This window comes from Melanerpes formicivorus, unplaced genomic scaffold (genome assembly GCF_026170545.1).
Source record: "Melanerpes formicivorus ecotype bairdi unplaced genomic scaffold, bMelFor1.0.p_v2 SCAF_1, whole genome shotgun sequence".
NCBI lineage: Eukaryota > Metazoa > Chordata > Aves > Piciformes > Picidae > Melanerpes > Melanerpes formicivorus.
In genome coordinates this window covers 24,711,171-24,735,057 of record NW_027142353.1, presented here as the reverse complement: position 1 = coordinate 24,735,057, position 23,887 = coordinate 24,711,171, and the positions used below count along the sequence as shown (strand labels likewise).

The 23,887-nt window shown below is 39.4% G+C and overlaps 1 protein-coding gene across 3 annotated transcripts in view; it reads left to right on the top strand.

The window, feature by feature from the left end:
- The window catches only part of RASA3 (RAS p21 protein activator 3), a 207,188-nt gene extending 184,734 nt beyond the window's left edge, over positions 1-22,454 (top strand). For 2 of the 3 annotated variants that reach the window (XM_068137253.1, XM_068137237.1), the window contains exons 11-25: positions 769-917; positions 2,806-2,920; positions 4,103-4,177; positions 4,675-4,798; positions 5,925-6,031; positions 6,658-6,735; positions 7,626-7,703; positions 8,199-8,272; positions 9,155-9,202; positions 11,906-12,012; positions 13,022-13,104; positions 17,067-17,278; positions 17,996-18,099; positions 19,932-20,115; positions 20,639-22,454. In XM_068137253.1, the coding sequence (XP_067993354.1) occupies positions 769-917; positions 2,806-2,920; positions 4,103-4,177; positions 4,675-4,798; positions 5,925-6,031; positions 6,658-6,735; positions 7,626-7,703; positions 8,199-8,272; positions 9,155-9,202; positions 11,906-12,012; positions 13,022-13,104; positions 17,067-17,278; positions 17,996-18,099; positions 19,932-20,115; positions 20,639-20,714 (1,614 nt within the window). In that variant the 3' untranslated portion in view covers positions 20,715-22,454. The remainder of the gene's footprint in view (positions 1-768; positions 918-2,805; positions 2,921-4,102; positions 4,178-4,674; positions 4,799-5,924; positions 6,032-6,657; positions 6,736-7,625; positions 7,704-8,198; positions 8,273-9,154; positions 9,203-11,905; positions 12,013-13,021; positions 13,105-17,066; positions 17,279-17,995; positions 18,100-19,931; positions 20,116-20,638) is intronic. The other variant, XM_068137246.1, reaches the window with a different exon arrangement.
- Positions 22,455-23,887: the final 1,433 nt, after the last annotated feature.

The following is a 23,887-nucleotide window of genomic DNA, read 5'->3' as shown; positions in this document are numbered from 1 at the left end:
GCCTTGTTAAGCTCTGCATATCCCTGTTGCATGTTTTCAGTCCTTGCAGTGAAGATCTCTATCTTCATGCAGTATGGTGGGTGAGGGCACACCCAGGAACACCAGTGGTTTTAGCAGCAGCATATTCTCCGTGGTTTTATAATTTTACATGTGAAAATGCAAAGTAAACTTTAGTCTGATCAACAAGCAAAAACCCCCAAAACAACTACAACCTCCACTCAAAAAAATCCCCCAAACCCCCAAAAACAAACAACACCCCCCCCAAAAAAGTCCCCACACCAAAAAACACCAAACTCACACAAAACCGCCAAACCCCAACAAATCCAAACCAAGAAGTAGTCCTGAAATGTCAGAGAGCTCGGCCATGTGTGCCATTATGTATACTTTCAGCAGTTGTAACTACTTTTTTCAGTAGTACATGAACTGGCTTCTGTACTTACACTGACTTGAAATGGAGGAGGGTTAGAGTTCTTCACTTGCTTCTAAGGCGACAGTGACATTCAGTGAAAAGACAGCTATTAAAAATGGGGGAGGAAATAGAGACTGTACTGTAATGGTTTTTAAATTGCTGCCCTCTTGTGATCAGAGCTTAGAGCCAATAAAAACTAATGTGATGCCCACCCATGGTATGTACAGGCATGTTTGGGTGACTGGCTGGTGTAAGTGTTGTGTGGGGTTCACCACTAAAGGAGCTAAGGGATAAAGAAAGAATGGGTGCTTGTTCTGGAAAGATCTCTGAAAGTTGTTTTTTTTCTTTCTGCTGTTCAGCCTGTTTCAGCATCAGCTGCACACATTTTGGGTGAAGTTTGCAGAGAAAAACAAGAAGCAGCCATACCTCTTGTCAGGCTTTTCTTACACTATGGCAGAATTGTGCCTTTCATAAGTGCCATTGCAAATGCTGAAGTGAAGAGAACTCAGTAAGTACCAAAGCCCAAATTACTATCAAATATGCCTACTCCATACAGGCTAAGGTTAGGATCCTCTAATGAAGCTGCAGAATTGTATGTAATTTCCTCCCAGCTGAGTGGCAAAATGCATTTGTAAACTCATTCACTGCTCCAAAGATCTGGTTATCTTGATTTTAGGAGAAATTCCCATCATGTTTTGCAAAATCTACTTGCAAGACTATTATAAAGTCTGAAACCAGGGATCTTTACTCCTCGCAGTCTTAATTATATTTGATGATAACTGTGAAATTCTACATTACCTTCAGCTGTTCATATGAAATCATTGCAGCTTTATAGGGTGCTAATAAATCATCTAGTGCTGCATAGAAGTGTTTGTAGAATTTCTTCAAAACAAAGTTTCTTCCTAATCATGAATGTTTAAGGCAAGCTGTGTATCTAATCTTTCCAATTAGAGGGCTGAAGAACAAAGATAGGATTGGATCTGGCAGTGGATAGCGCTTCCTATAAGTCTTGTTAGACTTACTGGTCAGCTGACAATTTAGTAGTGTAAAATCTAGTATTCACACCAGGCAGGTCCTAAAGAACATTTGTTACCACAAGCCTCATGCTTGTGTAGTTGTGCTCTTGACTGACAGTGGAAGACACAATTGGATTTCAAGGAAAATGACCAATACTGGCTCTAACAGTTTCCTCAGTACAAAATAAAGTCTTTGTGTGGGTTGGCTTTTTTCAGTGTGTCTGGGAGACAGAGTGTTTTCCTTCCTTTTAGGTAGGCGTGTTTTATTCTGTGCTGCAGGTTGGCTGAAACAGCTTAGTTGCTGCAGTATGAGGAAATTTGCTGCTAGTCAGACACACTCCTGTGGTAAAGCAGCAAGGATAATGTTTGTTCTCAGGGCTTTCAGGCATTGGGAACAGACAGTGAGCTTACTTTTGTATGAAATAAAACAATGTATCAAGCAAAGGAATTCATCCCGTTATTCACTGGTTGTAAATGGGTGCAACTCTGCTAATCTATAAACAGAAAATGCATTGGTGTATGTACAATAACAAGGAAATTACTTCATATTCAAGTCTGTTGTCAGTAGGCACAGATTTTTGATCCTATGGGTTGCTGGGTTGTAGATGAGAGAGCATTGATTATGTACCTGTGTAACAGAAATTAACCACACAAAGAATTGCAGGTACAGAATTAATATGAAATTACTTGCATTCTCAAAATGCAAGGTGCAAGAAAAGTGCACCTAGCAGTGCAGCTAGCTAAGGCTTAATGAATTATAGTGGGTCATACATCTAGCAGAATAATTCTGTGCAAGCAGATTTTCAGAAAAATGAGTCTGCATGGCCCCAGCTATCCACATAGTGCTCTGCACTGTGCTTAATACTGTTATCTTAGGACTCTGCTCTAAGTCACTTAGATGGCTATCTCACTGGAATGATGTTCTCTTCTTCACATCTTACAAGTACTTATTTTGTGGTAGAATGTAGTAGGTCATGTGTGAAGTTCAGTGCTGTTATGAGACTACTCAAGTTTACACTGTTCAGTAGCACAAGACAGACATGTTTCCCCCCATTTATATTGTAAATCCATTTGATTTGGGCCTGCCTGTTGCCGTGTGTTTGAGTGGTGCACTGACCACACTGTGCTAATACAAAGAAAAAAATCTGTCTTCCCTCCAGGCTTGCCACAACTACTGTTTCCCACATCTACTGTTTCTCAGTTACTTGGAAGTGCAGAAAATGCTATGTGTCTGCATCTAATGGCAGGCTGGTGTCAAAGGGAGCTTTTGCTTGTGCATTTAAACCTAGCCTGCCATCACCTTTCACCACTTTTTGTTATTTCTCTATATTAGTAATTTATTATAGAGAGACTAAATTACAGAAAATTGTTCACTTTCAGAGATCCAAACACCATTTTCAGAGGAAACTCATTAACTTCCAAGTGCATTGATGAGACAATGAAACTGGCAGGGATGCATTATCTGCAAGTCACACTGAAGCCAATTATAGATGAGGTAAGAGCAGTTTAGACTGTTTATTTGATAAAATGTCACTTGTAAAAGGCCTTTAGAGAGCAGATACTGTTTATTCCTTCCTGTCTGGAGATGACTTTGTAGGAATAATGCTTAAGAGCCTGCCTCTGTGTTAAAATCCTGTGTTCTAGTTTAGCCACAGTTGAGTCACTCAATTCAGGAATGGTGGATTGCTCTAAAGGAAGAAGAAAGTTTCCATTTATTTAACTGAAGTACTCTGGTGTATAAAATCTAACATTTATATTGTTTCTGAGAAATTCATAAAGTAATAACTTAGACAAATAAAGAATATTTTCAGCTGGGAGTTTCTGGGAAGCTGTAAATAAGAGAGTTAATCCAGTGGGTATAAAGAAATACAATTATTCTTAGATAACAGTGTGTGATGCATGTATTGTAACAGCGGTTTGTTATCTATCCAGTCCAGAATGGTGGATGTGGGTATTTTAGTGCAGTAATTGGGCAATAGTTTCAAACCACAAACTTCCTTTAGATGATTTGACAATTTCTTCAACTATTGACAGAACAAGAGGACAGAGTCTCAAGCTGCACCAGGGGAGGTTTAGGCTGGATGTTAGGAAGAAGTTCTTCACAGAAAGAGTGATTGGCCATTGGAATGGGCTGCCCAGGGAGGTGGTGGAGTCACCATCACTGGAGGTGTTTAGGAAGAGACTGTATTGGGTGCTTGGTGCCATGGTTTAGTTGATTAGATAGTGTTGGATGATAGGTTGAACTCGATGTTCTCAAAGGTCTTTTCCAACCTGGTCTCGTCTCGTCTCGTCTCTTCCTCGTCTCTTCCTCGTCTCTTCTCTCATTAGAAAATGTTAAGCTTTTGAAGAATATATATGTGTGTGTGTATGTATATATAAATATATACATACATTCAGGCAGAGTAGGACTTACCTGGAACAGCCTTGCTTGAATGATTCTATAGGACAATTCTTCATTTGAAAAATGGGTATGACAAATCCATGCTACATTTTGGAGGCAAAAAAAATCACATGCAATTTGCTTTCAATGCTGTGACAAAAGAGGAAAAAAATGCAATTTATAAAGTTGTTGTTTGTCTTATACACCAAAAATCTAACAGGTTATGCTTCTTACAAAACTTTTCCTATTTGAAACTGAGCTGATATGTTAATTGTTCACTTTATTGTTTCCCCCTAGATCTGCCAGGTCCATAAAACCTGTGAAATTGATCCCGTGAAATTGAAAGATGGTGAAAACTTGGAAAATAACAGGGTATGCATTATATTTTGAAGATCTAATCTCTGTTTACACTATCAGGTTTTACTGAGATCCTCAGGTGTTTGGTATTGCAAATAATTTTTGAAACTTAACACTGGGAACTGTTACAATTATTTTACAGTGGCTTTATATTATGCCATGAATTTAATATCTTTAGAATGTTAATCACTTGCTCTCCTGCCCTTGAGGACAAGGGTAACAGCCTGTGCCTCTGCTGGTGGCATAGAATATGGTGCTATGAAAATTAACCATTAGCCATATAGCCATATCACTTCCTGTTTGGTTTTGATAGGAACAGTATTTTTACTCTGTTACTTGACTATGTGCATTCACCAGAGAAAGTATCATAGAGCGTGAGATTTATTTTGCAAGTATATAATGTTGAAAGTCAGAGTCTTTTAATGATGCCATTATGCATAAAACCAAGAATAGTGCTGCTTTCCATAGCAGAAAATTACACTAATTATTGTCATGGTTCTTGCATTTTCCAGGAAAATCTGAGGCAATATGTTGATCGAATTTTTACTGTAATTACAAAATCTGGTGTAAGCTGTCCTACAGTGATGTGTGATATTTTCTTTTCATTGAGAGAATCAGCTGCCAAACGTTTTCAAGGTGAGTTTCTATATACTGTTTTATTTCACATCTCTGGTAGCTTCTAGGTGTAGACAGGCAGGCAGTCTGCCTGCATGATCCTTGATGGATTTAGTGGTCGAGCAATAGCTTATCAAGAATACCATTTGGAGTGTGTATTAGTGCTTCCCCCCCCTCCCTGATTATGTTTTACACAAAGAAGAGGGTTTTTAATGATTGTACGAGTTTTCTTTTAGCATCATTCAAACAAAAGCATTTTAAAAGAGCATTATTTATGGTTTCAATATTTGCAAAGTATGCTCAGTTTTCAAACGTTCCGGATTTGTAAAGGCTCATTCTGCAGACTCCGTGCAGCTGAAATATTTTCTGGGTTTAGGTCAATCTGTAAGTCTAATCTATAAATTATAGGAGATACTACAAGCTCATTGCCCTACAAGGCCCATGTGCTAGAAAGATTTTTCTGTCAAGGGAATTCTTTCAGCCTGCTTACAGTTGCTTTGACTGTGGGAAGGAGCTGGCAATATAAAATGAATTGAACAAAACAACCAACCTATGTATTTCCATGAAGGGAAGCAGATTACAGTAAGGAAGTTTCAAAGAGTAGTAAGAGTTCAGCTTTTAAACAGTCACTTTGTAGTAGAGAAGCTCAAACAGAAAGCCACTGACTCTGCTGTTATGCTCCTTACATATAAATAAATAAATAACCCCACATTTTCTGTAATTACCAACTGTCATAGGTACATTAGGAGTCTGTGCAGCACTTGTCCTCAGGGCTATATTGAGATAACTGAGAGTTGGCCCTCAGTGCTGAACATTTCATAAACTATGTAAATTATTCATCCTGCTGTAGTAGCATAAAGGGAATAGCAGATGTTTGAATGAAATTCCCTGTGTGATAGAAAAGTGAATGGTGTTTTTCTTGTAGGCTGTGTTGTGAACTTCTTTTAAAGGGCTGCCATTGACATTTCTTTGGCTTATGCTAGCTGATCTCTGGATCCAAATTCTCCAGCACCCATTAATCCTGTAACATGCAAATACATACATTTCCAGCACTTGCTTGAGAGAGCTTTCTGAAGGCATTCTGATCATTTCAGAAGGTTTTAAGGAAGGATTATTGAATTGCTGAGTAGAGGTCTTTTTTTAATAGGTGACCTAGATGTGAGGTATACAGCTGTCAGCAGCTTTATCTTCCTGAGATTCTTTGCTCCTGCCATTCTTTCTCCAAACCTCTTTCAACTTACACCACACCATCCGGTAAGTACTGTATTATGATGTATACAGTTTTGTCACTATAGTCTGTCTATAAAGATTATTTCTTCAGTTCTTTAATAGTCTTTAGAAGAAGTACCTTTGTTAGTTTGATCTGCTGTGCCTGTCTTGGATATGAAGCATATATTAAATGACTATGTATATGAGAACTTGGGAGGTATGGGAGGAACAGTGAAATTTAAGGACAAACAAGGTAGTTAGTCTAAGATGCTGTGGCAAAGATTATCACTGGCTTCATTTTTGTTGCATTACATTAATACTGGATTGATTGTCAGCAACATGAGAAATGTTTTGGATGCTAAACAGTTAATCCAAGAATTTTAGTAGCTGTTCTTACTGGGAGTGGAGAGGACCTGGACAGTCTTAAAGACAGAAATATCTCTTTTTATTCTGCAAGTGATTGCCTGTGGTACTAAGAGCAGTAAGGTAGCTATGAAGCATGGTAAGAGTCAAAACCCTTAAAAAAAAAAAAGCTACTTTTTTTGCTGTGGTATTTTATGGGGTCTTTTTTAATTTTATGTTACTTTTCTGAAAGTGAAATAAGAAATGTAGTTTACTTTCTATGCCATATTTTAAATAGCCAATCCATATAATACTATTCTCTTTCTTAGGATCCTCAGACTTCTCGAACTTTGACACTTATCTCTAAAACCATTCAAACATTAGGCAGCCTATCAAAATCTAAATCTGTAAGTATGCTGCTTTCATTTAACAGCTTAATTTAGAAAAGTGATATTTTATCACTCATTGCAATTAAGCTTTTAAAATGCTTGGGTTGCACTAGGCTTATGCAAAACTGGTTATGTTTGTCTTGATTATAAGCGCAGGAAAACTAAATCTGTCTTAATCTGAACTCAGTTTCAGTAAAGCAAAATTATGTGATCAACCTAGAAATCTGTTCCAGGGCTCCTAATTTCTTCCTTCTGGAAGATAGTGATCGGGAAAACCTGTAAGTTCTGTACTTGCCTCTGGGACATGATAATAGCTCTACAGGGCTGCTTGTTTCAGCGTTTTAAAGCTTAGCTGAGGAGAATCACCCAGTAACAATGAGGGCTGTGCTTTTCTTTTTATAGCAGTTGGGTTTTCTGCCAGTCAGTGGTGAGATTAAATCTAGACACCCATGCTCTAGGTATTTGATTCAAGTAGAACTTGTGTACCTAAGGCACCACACTACTGTTTGGGGTCACTGATGGTCTAGTTAGGACTCACAGAGGCAACTGTAGATGAATCTGTACCTTGATTATGAATCCTTTGAGTCAGTAGAATTTCTTCTCCCACACTTTTTGTCAGCATCAGGACCAACATTAAAAGCCAAAGCAGAAGTTTGAAGCTTTTGAAGATTGTGTTATTAACTGTAGAAAATTAAATGCATTCTGCTACCTTATTGAAATAAAAGTACAGTACTACTGAATGTGTGCTGTACAGTATGAAAGCAGTGCTTTGCTTATTTTACCTCTGGCCAGAAAAAAAACCCCACTCTTAATCTCTGGTGGCTTGCCTCATGGTCTACTGCTGTTAACAATAATATTTTCTGAATAAACTGTATTATGATAACTATGGGTTTGGCTTTGTATTTCAGGCCAATTTCAAGGAATCCTACATGGCTACTTTTTATGACTATTTTAATGAGCAGAAATACGCAGATGCAGTAAAAAATGTAAGTAGTGCATGTGGATGTTCTGAACCAATGTTCAATAAACTTACCAAATTACATGCTTGTCAGCAGTAGAATCTGTTTGGATTTACTTCTACTTTATGATTAGATTGGATTAACAAACTGCTGTTGAGAGCTTGACATGTGCATGCTTTACAGGATGCTGCAGATCTGTAATGAATATTGTTTAACCCAAAAGGAAGCGAAAGATATTTTTAACAAAGGAAAAAGCACAAGAAATTTACAGTTGTTCTCATTTACAGTTTTGCTCATTTACAGTTTTTCTGCATAAGATCTTTTGTGCTGTTTTTAATTTACAACCCAGGAAACCCCCTTCCCCTCCTCCTCCCCAAATTCCTCAAGCTTCTGCCATTATATTCTGTTTAACTAATTTTACAATACTTTCTTGCAGAGCTCTATGCCATACAAGCATTGAAGATTTTAGTTTCCATAGTGCAATCCTGTAATTTTTATCTCTACTTTTTGTTCACCTTTTAGTTTCTAGATTTAATTTCCTCTTCGGGAAGGAAGGATCACAAGAGCATAGAGCAACCTATATTGCTTAAAGAAGGGTAAGCATGCATATGCAACAAAACCCTCCACTTGTGTGTTTACTACCATTCTAAGACAGCGAGCTCTTCCCCCCTGCCATTCCATTCCATCCCATCCTTGCATTCAGAGAAGAGTGTAGAAAAATTCTTGCATTGCTTCTTTTTTTTTTTGGTCTCTGAACTGCAGTGAATAAGAGCTCTAAAATTCTCCTGTGAAGGCAGATACTGAATATCTTAGTGAGGGCAAAGCCTGTGAATGGAATTTGCTTTTGCTGCCCTGTGAGATCCATATGCTAATCATTATTATTTGAACTAGATGATCTTTAAGGTCCCCTCCAACCCAAATTGTTCTATGATTGTCATGCCCATTTTGAGGGGAATTTGTGATGTATTTGAACAGTTTAAGTGCTCTACTTTGGCATATGGAACATGCTTCCAAACATATTGGTTTTAAATACCAGTTGTTGCCATTTTTTGTGTTACTTAACTGACTTGTGGTATTGAAGTGCACTTTGGAAACAACTTCTTTGAGCTGGGAGGTAGAAAGTAAAAAAATCCAGATTCTTTCTTTCAGAGCTTAATAAGTTGAAATATTGATTGAAAGTAAGCTTTTCTGGTAGCTCCAAGTCATGCAAAATTTAGGTTTTTGGTGAGAACATGACTACCCCTTCCAGCTAACCTCTGCAGTTCAATTCACTTCTCTAGTAAGCATCTGCCCCTTGAAGCAAGCTTGTCTAATTTAATTCTGTAGCTGTATCATTCTTTTGGTTTTGAAAATGAACTTATTGTAACGTTTTCCCCTGTAATTCTGAAACGTTATTTTTTTTCTGCCTCTGTCTTTCTTTTGCTCCTGTCTGATTTTTTTCTGTCTTTTCTTGCTCGGCCTGTGGCTGCTGTTGTAAGGACTCTTAAACTAACAGTAAAGAAAGTTGATGGTAATAGTTCATGCAGGTAAGATGGTAGGTGCAGTTGGTGCTTTGCTGTAGCAAAGGCTTCCAAGCAAGGCTGACAGCATGTCCTTCCTTCACAGCAACAGACTTGTCTGACTTAACTTAGGGGAGGAAATACCCTGTTTAGCAATTCTGAAATGCCTGTGTAAATCCAGCAGAGAACATTTTGTTACCTATTTCTTGATGTTGCCCAACTCTAATTTATGTATTTACTTGCTTGCTTAATTATTGCCCTTCCTTAAACATGCTGTAAATAGAGAATAAAGGACTTTTATGTTTAGGCAGAGGCTTCAAGAAGCACTAAAACTTGCTTGACATTCAGTGTATGCAATACTCCCAGTCAGCTCACTGGAAGAAATTCAGAAATGGCCTTACATTTTCTAGGCACTTCTTACACAGCATTCATGTAAATTGTTCTCAAGGTTGAGCAGTGGCCTTCAGCTGTCTGTTTTTCCTGACATTTTGTATTACTGCCATGTTCTGTCTTGGGGAGTGGATGGGAATTTTCACAGCCTTTGATTTGATTCTTCTCCAGACTGATTGGCTGGTTCATCAGGTTTCTGTCTGCAATGTTTGTTTGGGTTTTTTTATCTCTTTGCTCCTATTAAGGGTATCTCGATGGAAAGCTATAGCATATGTACTTTTGAATGAAGGTACAGTACCAAAGATTAGTCACTGGCACTTGAGCTTTTTGGCATTCATCATGCCATTGCTGCTTAACAGCTGTCTGCCTGATTCTCTCCAAGAGGAAGAGAATTAAAAGGAGAACTAGCCCTAGCCTTCTTGTAGGTGAAAGGATTATGCTGATGTTCCCAAGCAAGGCCAAGGCAGATCCAAACTCAGATCTACTGCAAGCATGAGAAGCATGAGAAGCAGCAGTGTTTCCAACAGTGAAATGGGGTTTATCTTAGACTTTATTTTTTTGCTTTGTGTTTCTGACCATTTGCTCTGACTTCTCACACATTCTGTGAATGTTAGAAACAAAGAAATCCTTTAAGTTGACCTTTATAACATCTGTGGCTTTGAATGCTTGTCACCTATCTGTGGGAAATAAAAGCACAATCTTCTCTTGGCTATGTTAGCTGTGAAGAATGTAATTAGAAGTGTGCTTTTAGCACAGCGGTATGGAGGTGGCATTTTTCAGAGGGAGGGTCTGTAGGAGTTTACAGTTTTAAATCACCTTTTAAATGTTGGTATGAAAAGGAAGAGAAACTAACTTGATGAGCGTGTTGTCCCTTGAAATTTACCTTAACTTCAAAATATGATGACTACTGCCAGTGAGCCTGGTGATGACCCGAATCATACGCTCCTATTCAGTATTTCTCAAGTAATCCAAGATTAAGGACTGAGACAGTAACTGTCTGACCATTTTAAGAATGTGAGAGGTGTGTAACTATAGGAGGTTTTAAAAAAAATCTGTTGCTGTGTACAGTCTGTGTTAGTTTTTGGCCACACAACTTGGAATGGATAGCAGGCACCAATTCAGCTGGTTGCAAAACAGTTAAAGAACTTGGGTTTCTATCTGAGCTTTAAACAGACCTGCAGTTCAGTCAGATGCAATACAGTTGTTTCTGACTGAAGATACCAGAGGTGAGAAACAGTATTAGCTATTCCAAGCATTTTAGCTCTGCTATTGAGAATACTCAACCAAAGCACTCGCTGTTCTCTCTGTGTGCTCTTTGTGCTGTGTAGTGCCTTCCTACTTGATAAAACTACTCTGTAGTATGTAGTTTTTACTCGCCCCATTATACAGTTCTCTGTATTTGACACAGTAGCTGATGTAATGTGTAGAGTAGCTGTTACCAACTCTCTACTGCATATGCATACACATTTTTTTTCACAAAAATTATGCTGAGCAGTATGAAGTCACTAGGCTTTCTAAAGTCACCTTGAAGCTTTTGGATTGATTTAGTGGCTAGGAAGGTGGTGAATGCATCACATTTTCTTGTAAGCTAATTCAAGTTTGAAATTAATTAAAACTGACAACTCATTGAATGAATGCCCCTCCTCTGCCAAGACGGGGGGGATGAAGGGCTCTAGCTTTAAGCAGTCAGATTGCTTTGTGTGTTACTGAAAACACGTTTCCAGCTGCAGCATCAATATGCAATGGCAAATGGAGCTGTGGATATCCTGATTTTGTTTCTAGAGCTTGGGAGCGACTAAAGCATGTAAGGATATGGTCCCAGATGACTTACACCTGCCTTTTAATTATTAAACATACTGTAACCCTTTGGGCTTTCTTACAGCTTAAAAAAGAAAAATTAAAGGTCAAGCACAGCAGAGTAGTACTAACCGTGTTCTGCCCTTTTACTGCTGTTGTAGGAAACCATTTAGCTGGACTTATACCTGAGGAAAGGGCACAAACTGCAGTTCAGCTAACTAGAACACTTACGTAGACTACAAGTCAAGCTACATGTTTTGCCCCTCTTACCTAGATCTGGAAGGAGGACAGGCTTGACTAACAAATGCACTAAACCTATCCAAATGCAACTTTCCTTTCCTTATCAAGACAAGGTCTCAGTAATTAGAGAACTCTGTGTGTCCCCTCCTAAAGCTTCGCAAGTACCATCATGTATGTATGTATATATACGCATATATGTATATATCTATATACATAAATGCGTATTTTATATGCATGCATATATTTATGTGCATAGTTATGTAAAATCTGATGTATTGTAATAGCTGTTGTCCTGTTTACCAGGTTCATGATCAAGAGAGCACAAGGAAGAAAACGATTTGGTATGAAAAACTTCAAGAAGAGATGGTTTCGCCTGACTAACCATGAGTTTACCTACCAGAAAAGCAAAGGTAACAAAGGCCTTAACAGTCTTTTTGATACATTAAAGCAAAGATTTAATGTAAGGATAGTGTAGGAACAGAAGTCTGAGATACAGGTCTGTAACTATAGAAGGCACTGCTCAGGCAAGTCTGTCATCCTGTATGTTCTTGCCTAGTTTTTAGTATATATGTGCTGACTGTTAGAGAAGCTTCTTGGATAGCAGAGTACCCTATAAAATAGCAGAATATTGGCTAATACTTGTCTAATATCAGTTAGCAACATCATCATTTGGTTTCACAGTTACCTAGTGAATTGTTGAAGGAAACAAAACTCAGGATGCAAATACCTTACATTCAGATTTGGGATTTATTAAATAAACATTCTCAGAAACATGTCAGCTGTTTCCCATTAATTCTGTAGCATTGGCACAATTGTCTGCAGTAGGCAGGGTTTTGTCTGCAACTTTTGCAAGTTTTAAATGGGCAAGATTGTGTTCACATAACGTTGCTTACTATCAAGGTTTGGTTTATTCTAATAATAAAGTTTATTCTAATAATAATAAAGGATTTTGTTCGTCATAAATTGTTCCTGTCTGTTCAGTAGCATACAACAAATACCGCTTTCTTCCATTATATAAATACACAGGGAGTGAGAAAGATAATGAAACATGTTCCAATCATGCCAGCCGTCATTTCACACTCAGCTTTGAGATCTTACATCATCACCATCAACCTAGTTCAGTTAAGCTGACAGGAATAATTTCTTTCATTGACACCTTCTCAGGAAATACACTGCATCCTGCTGCAGCAGTCAGTCTCTAAGAGGTTTGCTAGCACAGCATAGTGCAGCTGCAAACAGAAATGAGCCTAAGATAATGCTTAAGGACCATGCTAGTAAATCCCTGCCAAGTAAAAAATTTTTTTATTATGCAGTCAAAATCATCTTCAAAAGAACTGGAGCAGCCCTTAGAATTAAGGGCAGAGGGTGAAGTTGAGTTGTGAATAAGCTGCTCAGTATCTCTCTGTGTGTATTCTGCAGGCGATCACCCTCTGTGCAGCATTCCAATTGAAAACATTCTGGCAGTGGAACGGCTGGAGGAGGAATCTTTTAAAATGAAAAATGTAAGTAGGTCATCTTCATTAATGTACTTGTTAGGCTGGTCTAGATCCACCAGCCTAATCGCCTTTTCCCTTTTGTAACCTGGATTGGGTTTCTGTTGAAAGATGTACAACCACAGCTGCTTGTTCTGTATATAGTAGCAGGAGTTTCCAAAAGTACAGCCCATTCAGATTCTTAACAGCCCAGTCAGCAGTCTTTGGATTTCTTGATCTGCAGCACACTCAGTACTGACCACTGCTGATCAGCTGTCTGGGCTCCATAATGTCAGACACAGGTAAGATGATCAAGTCCCTGCCCTTTCTGTCAGACCTCTCTGTTGGGATGGAACTGGCTGCTTATAATTGGGAAAGAACACATCTTCTTTCATAGCTATCAAGGCTTCTTTACTGGCTAATGAAAGTACATGTATATATATATATATACATAGCTATATTTGAGTTGAGTCATGTGCCACAACAACATTTTGATAGCCACACTAGGTAATAAAACACAGATCATCACAGAACACTACTGCCAACTTCTGTATGTGAGATATACCCTCCATTGTATAAGAACAGTTCTTAGACATTATTGGTTTAGATGATGTTGGAAGCCTTTTTCATACTCTTCTGTTTGTAAAGCTGAGTACAGTCCTTTAAGAGTTTTTAAATAAAGAAACAAAAGCTCAGGGTTTTGAAGCTGTAAATGTGCATCTACTACAAACTTTGTTACACACAAAAATAGTTATGACTTAGTCTCTCCTGCCATTTATACTGTTTGTGAACACCAGGCAAGGTGGTATTCAAAACTACCCTAGGTACTACTTTCCTCAGACAGCACATTATGAAAGTGAAATACAGTGCTTGGCTTCTGAGGGAGCTGATGGAAGTTATTGCTAGGCCACTCTCGATCATCTTTGGTAAGTTGTGGTGGACAGGAGAGGTGACTGAGGACTGGAGGAAAGCAAGTGTCACTCCAGCCTTCAAAAAGGGCAAGAAGGAGGACCTGGGTAACTATAGGCTGGTCAGCCTCACCTCCATCCCTGGGAAGGTGGTGGAACAACTTATCCTTGGTGCCATCTCAAGACATATCAAGGATAAAAGGGTCATTAGCAGTCAACATGGTTTTTCCAGGGGGAAGTCATGTTTGACCAACCTGACAGTTTCTAGAGCACGTCTTCATTGTACAGTAACTGGCTCTGGTGTTTATAACTCATGTTAATAACGTAGGCAAAAGCAACCAAACCACAAAACAATTCTCAAGCTATCAGAAGGCAGATGTAACATGGTGGACTGTTGCCAACTGTACCCTGCAAAATAACTTGACTGAACTAGAAGTAGCCATGCAATCTCACTGTATGTGGAGAGTTGAGCTATAATACTGATCAACTCTTCAGTGATAGCAGTCTTTTAACTTAAGCTGAATCTACTGTGATAGAATACATCTAAAATAATTCTTTATTGTGAAGATTTATTATAGGGAAAAAAATGTTGTGGTGGTTTTTTTTTTCATTAACATCAGAAACTGTGTGCTATTTTGTTTGCTTAATTTTAGTACTACCCAAGGAAATGAAGGTGACTGTGTCCAATCCTGAAAGTAAATGTTCAGAATCATTCCATAAGCAGTAGAAAATACCATTATCACTGTGCTGTGCTAATGCAGAATCATTTATCTTGCCACATATAAATATAGTGCAGCCAGAACAGAATTCTCAAAGCACCACAGCAGATGTATTTGTGATGGATATTCTATCATGGGTGCTAAGTGTGATTAAAGGTCCACATTTTCTATAAATATTGTCCATGTATCTGAAGTGCACCAAGTGTCTTCCTCACTCCTGATAAATCTGCATGTCTGTCACTCCGTGAGGCCTGTAGCCTTCATCTTACTGAAGTCCAGTCTGGGGGTTTATGGGGGTGGCTGTAAGTACTGCAGGTCTTCTGTGTTGTTTGAGAAGCAACTGGTGGGTTTGGTAGTGTAAAGGTCTTGCAACCACTTGAAATTCTTGGCTTAGTTGTGGGCTTCTCAGTAACTGTTGCCATATGTTAGTTCACTTAGATTGGTGTTGCCTTACACAAAGCCATACTCCTCAAATCTCTTCCTTTGTTGTAATGCAGAGAGCTCCATTTACCCCATTAGAACATTAAAATTCTTTTCCCTTTAGCTTGGTGTTAACTGAGGGTTGAGCAGCACACTTCTGCCTTACTTGTTTTTACCTTCCCTATTCCCCAGACTCAAATTTCCACTTGTCCTGAAAAGAAAGATTCTCTATGGCATGCATTTTGGTAGTGCTGGACTGATTGCTCTGGCAGCTCCTATACTGATGCTGTGTTTCGCCTTTCTAATTATTGCCTGGCATCTGTAATGATACTAAATCAAGGGAAATGACTGCTGGAGCTTTCGCTTTCCTCTTAGAAGAGGCATTGTAATTAAAAAACCTGTTCATTCAGAAATTAGCAAGTATATGTAAGTGTCACAGGGGGAGAAGAGATTGGCCCAAGGGCCAGTCTACAACATTTTCCTGTCCAGCTAGGTGTAAAATTCAGGACAACGTTTCAGGTCTTTGCAATAGGGAAAAGTGAGTTTCAGTTTTGGTGAGGTTTTTGGTTTGTTGGGATTTGTGTTTTGGTTTTGTTTGTTTGCTTGGTGGTTTTTTTTATTTGTTTGGGTTTTTTTTTGTGTGAGGTATTTTGGGGAGTTTTTTGTGTCTCTTTGGTTTTTTCTCTTTAAAGTATCACAGAGAAACCAGCTGTTTGGAAAATGATATTGCACATGATATGGACATTATTCTTCACCATGGGAGTGGTGAGACACTGGAGCAGGTTGCCCAGGGAGGTGGTAGAAGCCCCATCCCTGGAAGCTTTTAAGGCCAGGCTGGATGGGGCTCTGAGCAACCTGGTCTAGTGTGAGGTGTCTCTGCCCGTGGCCAGAGGGGTTGGAGCTGAATGATCTTTGAGGTCTCTTCCAACCCTGATAGTTCTCTGATTCTGTGTAACATCAAATGATTTGAATAATCAAATTGAGAAGTATAGAGGGGAAGGTTAATTTAGGAGTACCTGAGAGAGAAGAAAACCCATTAAAATTAAGTATTTGCAGAAGCTAGGGGACATGAGGGTGGTTGACATTTGCCTTTCCAAAATTTTCAGTTAAGATCGCAAACTTCACAGTATCACTAAGGTTGGAAGAGACCTCAAAGATCTTCGAGTCCAACCTGTCACCACAGACCTCATGACACAGTATCACTTGAGCTTAGCTGTCCTCAGTGTGATCAGTATAACCAAGCAATAAGAAATTTATTTCTTCAAGAGGAGGAGAACAAATGTGATTGTACCACCTTTAGGTTGCAAGCTGTTTTCAACGAATAGGATAGCTCTAATTTAGGTTTTCGGCACCCAAGCCACAATGCAGAATTAATGTGTAATTGTTTGAACATGGATGATTAAAGAGAAACTGTACTACTGTGATTTGTTTACAGAAGCTGTAGCTGGATACAGAAACGTGGAAGTTATTAAAGAAGGAATCATGCTGAAATAAGTGTTAAAAAAGATGTGTTAAAAAGCATATTAAAGGAAAGCTGTGACTAAGACTGGGTCCTCTCTCACTTTTCTCTTTTCTGCCCCCTGCTGACTTAGTATTTCCTTTCAACCTTGCATTAGGTTCTCTGTCAGCCTTCCAAAACTTGGAGCTGCAGCATTACTAAAATTGCATCCCTGAGGCTGACAACAAATCTGGTTGAGGGCCAACCAGCAAGTTGATATTGTTTGTAAATTATCTCCTGCAGGAACAGTATCTTACTCCTTGTACCAGGTGAAAGGTCTTCTTGTTTAAGGGCAGATTTGTTGCTTGGTTTTATGTTGAAATGTATTTATTGGAGCATTCTTTTAAATTGCTGTTTTTTCCTTTAATAAATCATCAGTCAAAGCCCAGTCTTAGGTTCACTGACTCAATCTGATTATTCATTTTTTATTTATTTCCGTATTTGCAGATGTTCCAGGTGATCCAACCTGAAAGAAGAGTCCTGTATATCCAAGCAAATAACTGTGTGGAGGCCAAGGACTGGATTGATATCCTTACCAAAGTCAGCCAATGTAACAAGAAGCGCCTCACGGTATATCATCCCTCTGCCTATCTTAATGGCCACTGGCTTTGCTGTAAAGCTACTGCAGATAATACTCCTGGCTGCACACCCTGCACGGGGTAAGGATTGGTAACATACTGTTGGTCTAGGTATTGCCAGGGATATGTGCATGACTTGCAGGTGTGTGGTTACCAAGAAGATCTCCCAAGTGCACAAATGCTGTGGTGTTTTTGAAAGCCATTTTTTAGTGTTATTTCTGATAGTGTCAGTATCTGCATATCTATGTCAAAGTGTTGACACTTTTAGAGTTCAAGACATTAATAGGTGTTGACTGTTCTTTGGTTCTGTCATTAGTAACTTCAATGTCCTGTTTGTAAATTCCTGAAACAATTGTCTGCTTCTAGGTCTAATTCTAAGCTGACCTTTTTCTGAGGGAACCACTCATGCTCTCTGTTAAATGAAGAGCTACTGTCTGCTTCATAGGAAACAATTTTCATCTAAAAGCCTTTAGTATTAGTTTCGGAGTACAAGTCCTGGACAGCTGGGAGTTCAGTGCTTTGGCTCCTCCATCTGGTTAGAGCAGACTAATTCACCAGAATGTCAGGATACTTAGTCCTTTGAAGTCAGAGAGAAAGCATACTCGATAAATCTAGGCATAAAGAAGTTTGAACTTGTCTACCTTTTCATTTGGAAAAAATAGAAGTTCTGAGTTCTATTTCACACTATCTGTTGGCTTTCATGAGTACTCGCTTTACTGTCATCCTTGTTAAGTGCATTTTGTACCATAACATACTGTTTAGCATGTGACTTTTACCATCCTTCCTGATGCCTTACAGAAGCCTTCCAGCAAATATACAACTGGATATAGATGGAGATAGAGAAACTGAGCGCATCTACTCTCTTTTCAACTTGTATATGCCAAAATTGGAGAAAATGCAAGGTAAGGATGAGAGATGCGTCTCCAATACACTTAGCAATGCAAAAAACTTTGTTTTAGCTAGACTGGCCTTGTGAATCAGATCCTGGAACACAGTGGCAAATATTTAACTTGTTTCCCCTTGTGATGTCTTGAGGCAGTTGTGTGAATTATTTTTAGTGCACTGTGCAGTCTCATAGTCTGTTCAAAGTTCTTAGCGTAATAAATGGTTGTTTGAAATACGGTCTTGAGCACAGCATCCTAAAATAGCATAAGCACAGAGCATTGCTTGGATGCTCTGAATTGACAAATTGCACTAAACCAGAAGTTTACTGATCCTGAAAAGAAGCTGCAGCAAAGTTGAGGTTTCAGTAGAAGATGGTTTTGTATTACCAGAAGTCATGTGCACATTCCCTGATTCAGCTCCCAAGAACAGGTTGGATACAAATGGTTTTACTGGGAAGGCTTTTTCAGAATTATTAGCAAAAGATGATCTGTGGCTGTCTACAAAATGTTGAAAACTGAAGTTTGTGCTAGGAAACTAAGGAGCTGAGAGGAGCAGAGATGTGACATGAAGGATTAAAGAAAGAAGAGACAGCAGAGGAAGTTAGTACTGGTACACATGCCAAGAAAAGTATCCGGTGTACACAGTGCCAGACTCAAAATCCCAATTTAGCACAGGGAGTGGCAGGGAAGCCTTCACTGTGGCACTGGTCTTTAAATAGGACTTTATTTTATAATATGAGATAAGCCAATGGTGTCAAACACACAGATTGGAAGGCACTTTAATCCATTCTTGGCCGCCATGCAATTGCAAACTTAAGATCCTCACCACTTCCGAGCTGTCTGAGCCAATGCCCAGCTTTCCCTTGTTCTGAATCTTCACTGCTAGAGCCAGCATCGAGTTGCAGTGTTGGGGAAAAGGACACAGGTCTGACACAGACAGTGCAGCAAGGGGAAGGTAACTCCAAAGCTCAGACTAAGGTAGCAGTAAAGCTAGGGAAAAATAGATACAAAGTAAAATAATCTCTTTCCTCTTCTAATATGCTCAACTGCAATCACAGAATGGTAGGTGTAGGAAGGGACCTCTGGAGACCATCTAGTCCAACACCCCTGTTTAAAGCAATTTCACCTGGAGCAGGTTGCACAAGATCAGGTCAAAGCCATTTCTGAATATCTGCAATGAAGGAGACTCCACAACCTCACTGTTCCTGAAGTGATTAATAATCAGTGTCCTGATCTCTTAGCCAGGAAGGCTCCCTAGTAGGCTAAGAAGGGAGTGTGACTTGCCCCTTTTTAGGGCATATCCTTAAGCAGGCAGCCAGAAAGTAATCATGACCTGTTCTGCTTATGCTTATTGTGTGAATCTTTTAGGGTAGCATAGTAAAGCATTTTTGGTGACCACTTCACCTGCAATTGTTTTGAAGTCAGTCTGTTTTGCAGTGCTGTACTTGCTGCTCATCTGCTGCTTTGAGATGGAACCTGTTCCTCTGACAAGTGAATTCTTGACTTTGTGCAGGCTAGCCAGGCCTGTCAGAGTTCCCAAAGCATGTGCACAGGGCACTGCTCATGGTAACTGAGATGAAAGTATTGCCTGTGCAGCAAAGGGCAACTTTGCACCAAGTCAGGAGCAGCTGCCAGCCTTGCTGCTCTTTTCTTACAAAATGAGGAGGGAGGGAACGGGCATGGGCTTACCAACAGCCCAGCAGAAGGACAGGAAGCAGTTCTGAGGTGGTCATGCAGAAACAAACCAAGGAACTCTACGAACCCCAGAATGAGTATTTTTAGTCTACATGTCTTGCTTTTTTCTCTCCTGCCTATCTAATAGCTATTCCTGTACTTCATTTTTTCTCTAGAGGCCTGTGGCAGCAAGTCTGTGTATGATGGACCTGAAGAGGAAGAATATTCCACATTCATCATTGATGACCCTAAGGAGACGTATAAAACACTAAAGCTTATTATTGAAGGTGTTGGAACCTTAGAGCAGGAGCATGCTCAGTATAAGAGAGATAAATTTAAGAAGACAAAATATGGAAGCCAGTAAGTATAATGGGTTGTCCAAACAGGGTAGCAGTCCCTGTTTGTAGGGATTGTAAGGAATTTTTAAATGCCTTTTTTTTTTTTCTAATTAAAATGAAAGAGATGGAGTTTGGGGATTTTGTTTCTTTGGGAGGGGTGTTGTTTGCCAGGGGTGTGTGTTTTGTTTGGGTGGCTTGGTTTGTTTGTTTCAATTTTGAAGCTCTGCTCATGGAGCACATGCAGAAGATGCATGTATTTGCTAGCTTCTTTTAGAGCATTGATTTAAAGATGGAGAAGAGTGGCTGATAGAGCCACGTGACTGTAAATAAAGGAGCATTCTGCATCCAAGTGACAAAACAGAGGATCAGTTTAATCAGTCTGTTCTTCCAGTTGGAGCAAGATGAAGTACTATCATTACAGTTACAACTTTAAAAATCAACCTTAGTGAAAAGGATTTATCTGTTCATTTTCAGATCTGTCATCTTGATGTGCTGACAAAAAACTCTATGTATAATACTTTTTCCTTTTTTACCTTCTATTTTAGAGAACATCCCATTGGAGACAAGAGCTTCCAGACATACATTAGGCAGCAGTCAGAGATCTCAGCACATTCTATATGAAGTGCAACGGAATTCACAGGACAGTGCTGAAGGGTCGATCGGTGAAGCTAAATAGCAAAACAAAAGGGAAGCCACACATGTAGCAAAATGTATGGATAAGTGTCAAGCTTACAAACTTTGAGACTTGCTAAATGTATTCTCTTTTCAAGAAACTTATAATAGTTGCTATGCACTTTATTCATCTGGTTATTCACAGATGATAAAACTCTGCCTTCTAGGCAGTTGTTGTCATGTGTCTTTTTAAATTTGCTTCGGTTTCTTGGAATCTAGTGATCAGTTCAATGATCAAGGTGTGTGGACTTCATCTTGACAACTCCCATGCAATTCCTTCTTTTTCAGAAACCAAGCATGCTGCTAATGTGCAGCATTTTCTAGAATGGTTGTTTGTTACTGGTTTTTGTTCCTGATTAATGTATATTGTGCCACAGCCCTGCGTGTTTTCTTTGGAAGAGCTTCATAACACTTCTAATGCCTGCATTTAGAAAAGCAGAGAAAAACCCCTCTGGTGTAATCCCTTGCATTGTAGCTTGTATTCTGAGCAGGCCTTTTGTTTTTACAGCAGCAGAGGTTTTGCTACATGTGCACAGTCTTTAATAGAAATTCAGATCCAAATGGTACTCTTGATGTTTTTGAGATACACAGTCGTTTCTCCAGATGCATTCAGCAGACTTGGGTTTTGAAGATGCAGTCTCAGTGGTATAATAAAACTGACTCTCATGAGTAGGAAGAAATGAATCCATGTCAAAGCTACAGGTCTCTTACGCAGTCCAGCACATGGTAATCTTTGAAAGTCTGCCAACTGAAAGGCAAGATAAGCTGATTTTGACGACCTTGTACCACATCACCAAGAAGGATGAATAGAATCCAAGTCTGGCAGCTGAGACATTGGATCCCAGGCAAAAAAGCCATCAAGATGGGTTTCTCAGAAAGGATGCCTAAGCACTGGATTTCAAGCTATTCTAGTACCACTTGCTTTTCTGGAAAATAGATTTCTACATTTCCAAAAGTGTTTTTAAATACTTTTTTTAAGAGACTTTGTTAAAAGATATTTAGTATATTAACATGCATAATGATAACTTGTTAATATTCTGAGTGTAGTGAAAAATGGAATGAGCTATGTGTCTCACTAATACCAACAAAAGTTGTTGAGGAAGGGAATAAAGATCTGCTAAATGTAAGATACATATTTATGTATGCTGTTTAGTTGTACACCCTAACTTTCCTTTGTCCAATTTAGAAACACCTAGCTTTGATAGCACAGAAGCCTGCATGGTGGACTTCAAGGTTCTGTGGGGTAGAAGCTAGTGTTTGGTTTTAAACTGAATTGGAACAGAAAACATTGAACTATCAGTTTAATGTGAAGATTTCTGTATCTTTGTTTAAGTGTTACAGAGTAATTCTTAACTGTGTCCTCACTGCATCTGACTTGATTTAAGATGGCTGAAGTATTTTGAATGCCTCTGTTTGTTAAGTGATGATCTTAGAAATGAGGTTTTCTTTTTGAGTATAGAGTAGACCACCGAGTAGATGATAACTGATCTTTTATTTGTCTTCATCCAGCAGACTGGGGAAAGGGAAGTAATGAAGCATTGCTGAGATGCATTTTGGACTCCAAGCTTTTAGCTGCCATGAACTGCAATTTTTAACATGTATTTGTAACTTAATATTGTTTATAAAATACTAATGACCTGTAATGTGTGTTCTACTTGCCAATTAAAAGAAATGTTTTATTTCTGAAAACTGTGTGCACATTTGAGGTCTGTTTAGATTCATGGTGGCTACGAGGGTGCTTGTTGGCACAGCTGTTCAGAGTTGGACCTTGGGTGGAGATCCTTGTGAATGTAAGCAAATTTCTTTGGGGTACTGAGTGTCATCATTGCTCCTTCTCCCATCCCCAAACCTTTCCTTGGGTCAGCATTGCACCTGTGGGGCTCTGCACTAAACCAGAGTGGGCACCTCAGACAGCCATGAACTACTCTAGCAAAGAAAACAGTTATCGTTCAGCTAGATAAGCATCTTGAACTGGTTCCTTGTGTTATTACACACCTGTTGCTGCTCAGAGGCGGAGGGGTGAAACTGTGTTGAAAGAACAGAAGGAAAGGAGTTGAGAGCACAGCACATGCATGATGACTTATGAACCTACGGAACCACTACCCTTCTGAACAGGACCTATTCTGTGTCAAAACCTTGGGCATGATGAGGTTTCGTAAGTCAGTCTTCTGGAGCTGAAGGTCCTCTCTGGATACTCATGTCAATTAAGCTATACCTAAGGTGTTGTGTGACAAGCTGCACTCACTGGTTCTGTCAGACAGTGTTTGCAGGAAGGCTGAGCAGCGGCCCCTTTGGTATAGAAAGCTGCTGACTGGCTCATTCAGTGTGTGCTAGTCTAGTTTGTGATCAAGGCAAATCCCACTGCTGTGCCATGGATCTCTGTCACCAGAACACAGGCCTGTATTGCTGAGAAACTTCTGGAGCAGAGCTTCTGTAGGGACACTCTAGCAGAGTGACAGTAGTGGTTTAACAGGTAGGCTACAGCAAGGAATGAAAACCAAGCTAAGGGTGACAGACACCTTTACCAAGATACGGGTGATGTGCACTCGGCCACAATTATGCAATTTTAGCCTGGAGAAGAGGAGACTCAGGGGCGACCTTATCACTCTCTACAACTACCTGAAGGGAGGTTGTAGACAGGCGGATGTTGGTCTCTTCTCCCAGGCAGCCAGTACCAGAACAAGAGGACACAGTCTCAGGCTGTGCCAGGGGAGGTTCAGGTTGGATGTTAGGAAGAAGTTCTGTACAGAGAGAGTGATTGCCCATTGGAATGGGCTGCCCAAGGAGGTGGTGGAGTCACCGTCATTGGAGGTGTTCAGGAGGAGTCTTGATGGGGTGCTTGGTGCCATGGGTTAGTTGTTTAAGTGGGTTGGATTGGTTGATGGGTTGGACGCAATGATCTTGAAGGTCTCTTCCAACCTGGTTTGGTTTATTCAAAGTGTGTGTTTTTGCTGAGGAATTGAAACCCATGTTTTAAAAACAAGCAAGGTTTTAAGTAAGATGAACTAGTAAACTGACACAGGATTTGTAATAAATGAGCAGAGTTAAATGCAAAATTACTGTAACACCATTCCCAGGTCTATCTCTTTTGCACTCATTCAGTATGTACAATGTACCATGCT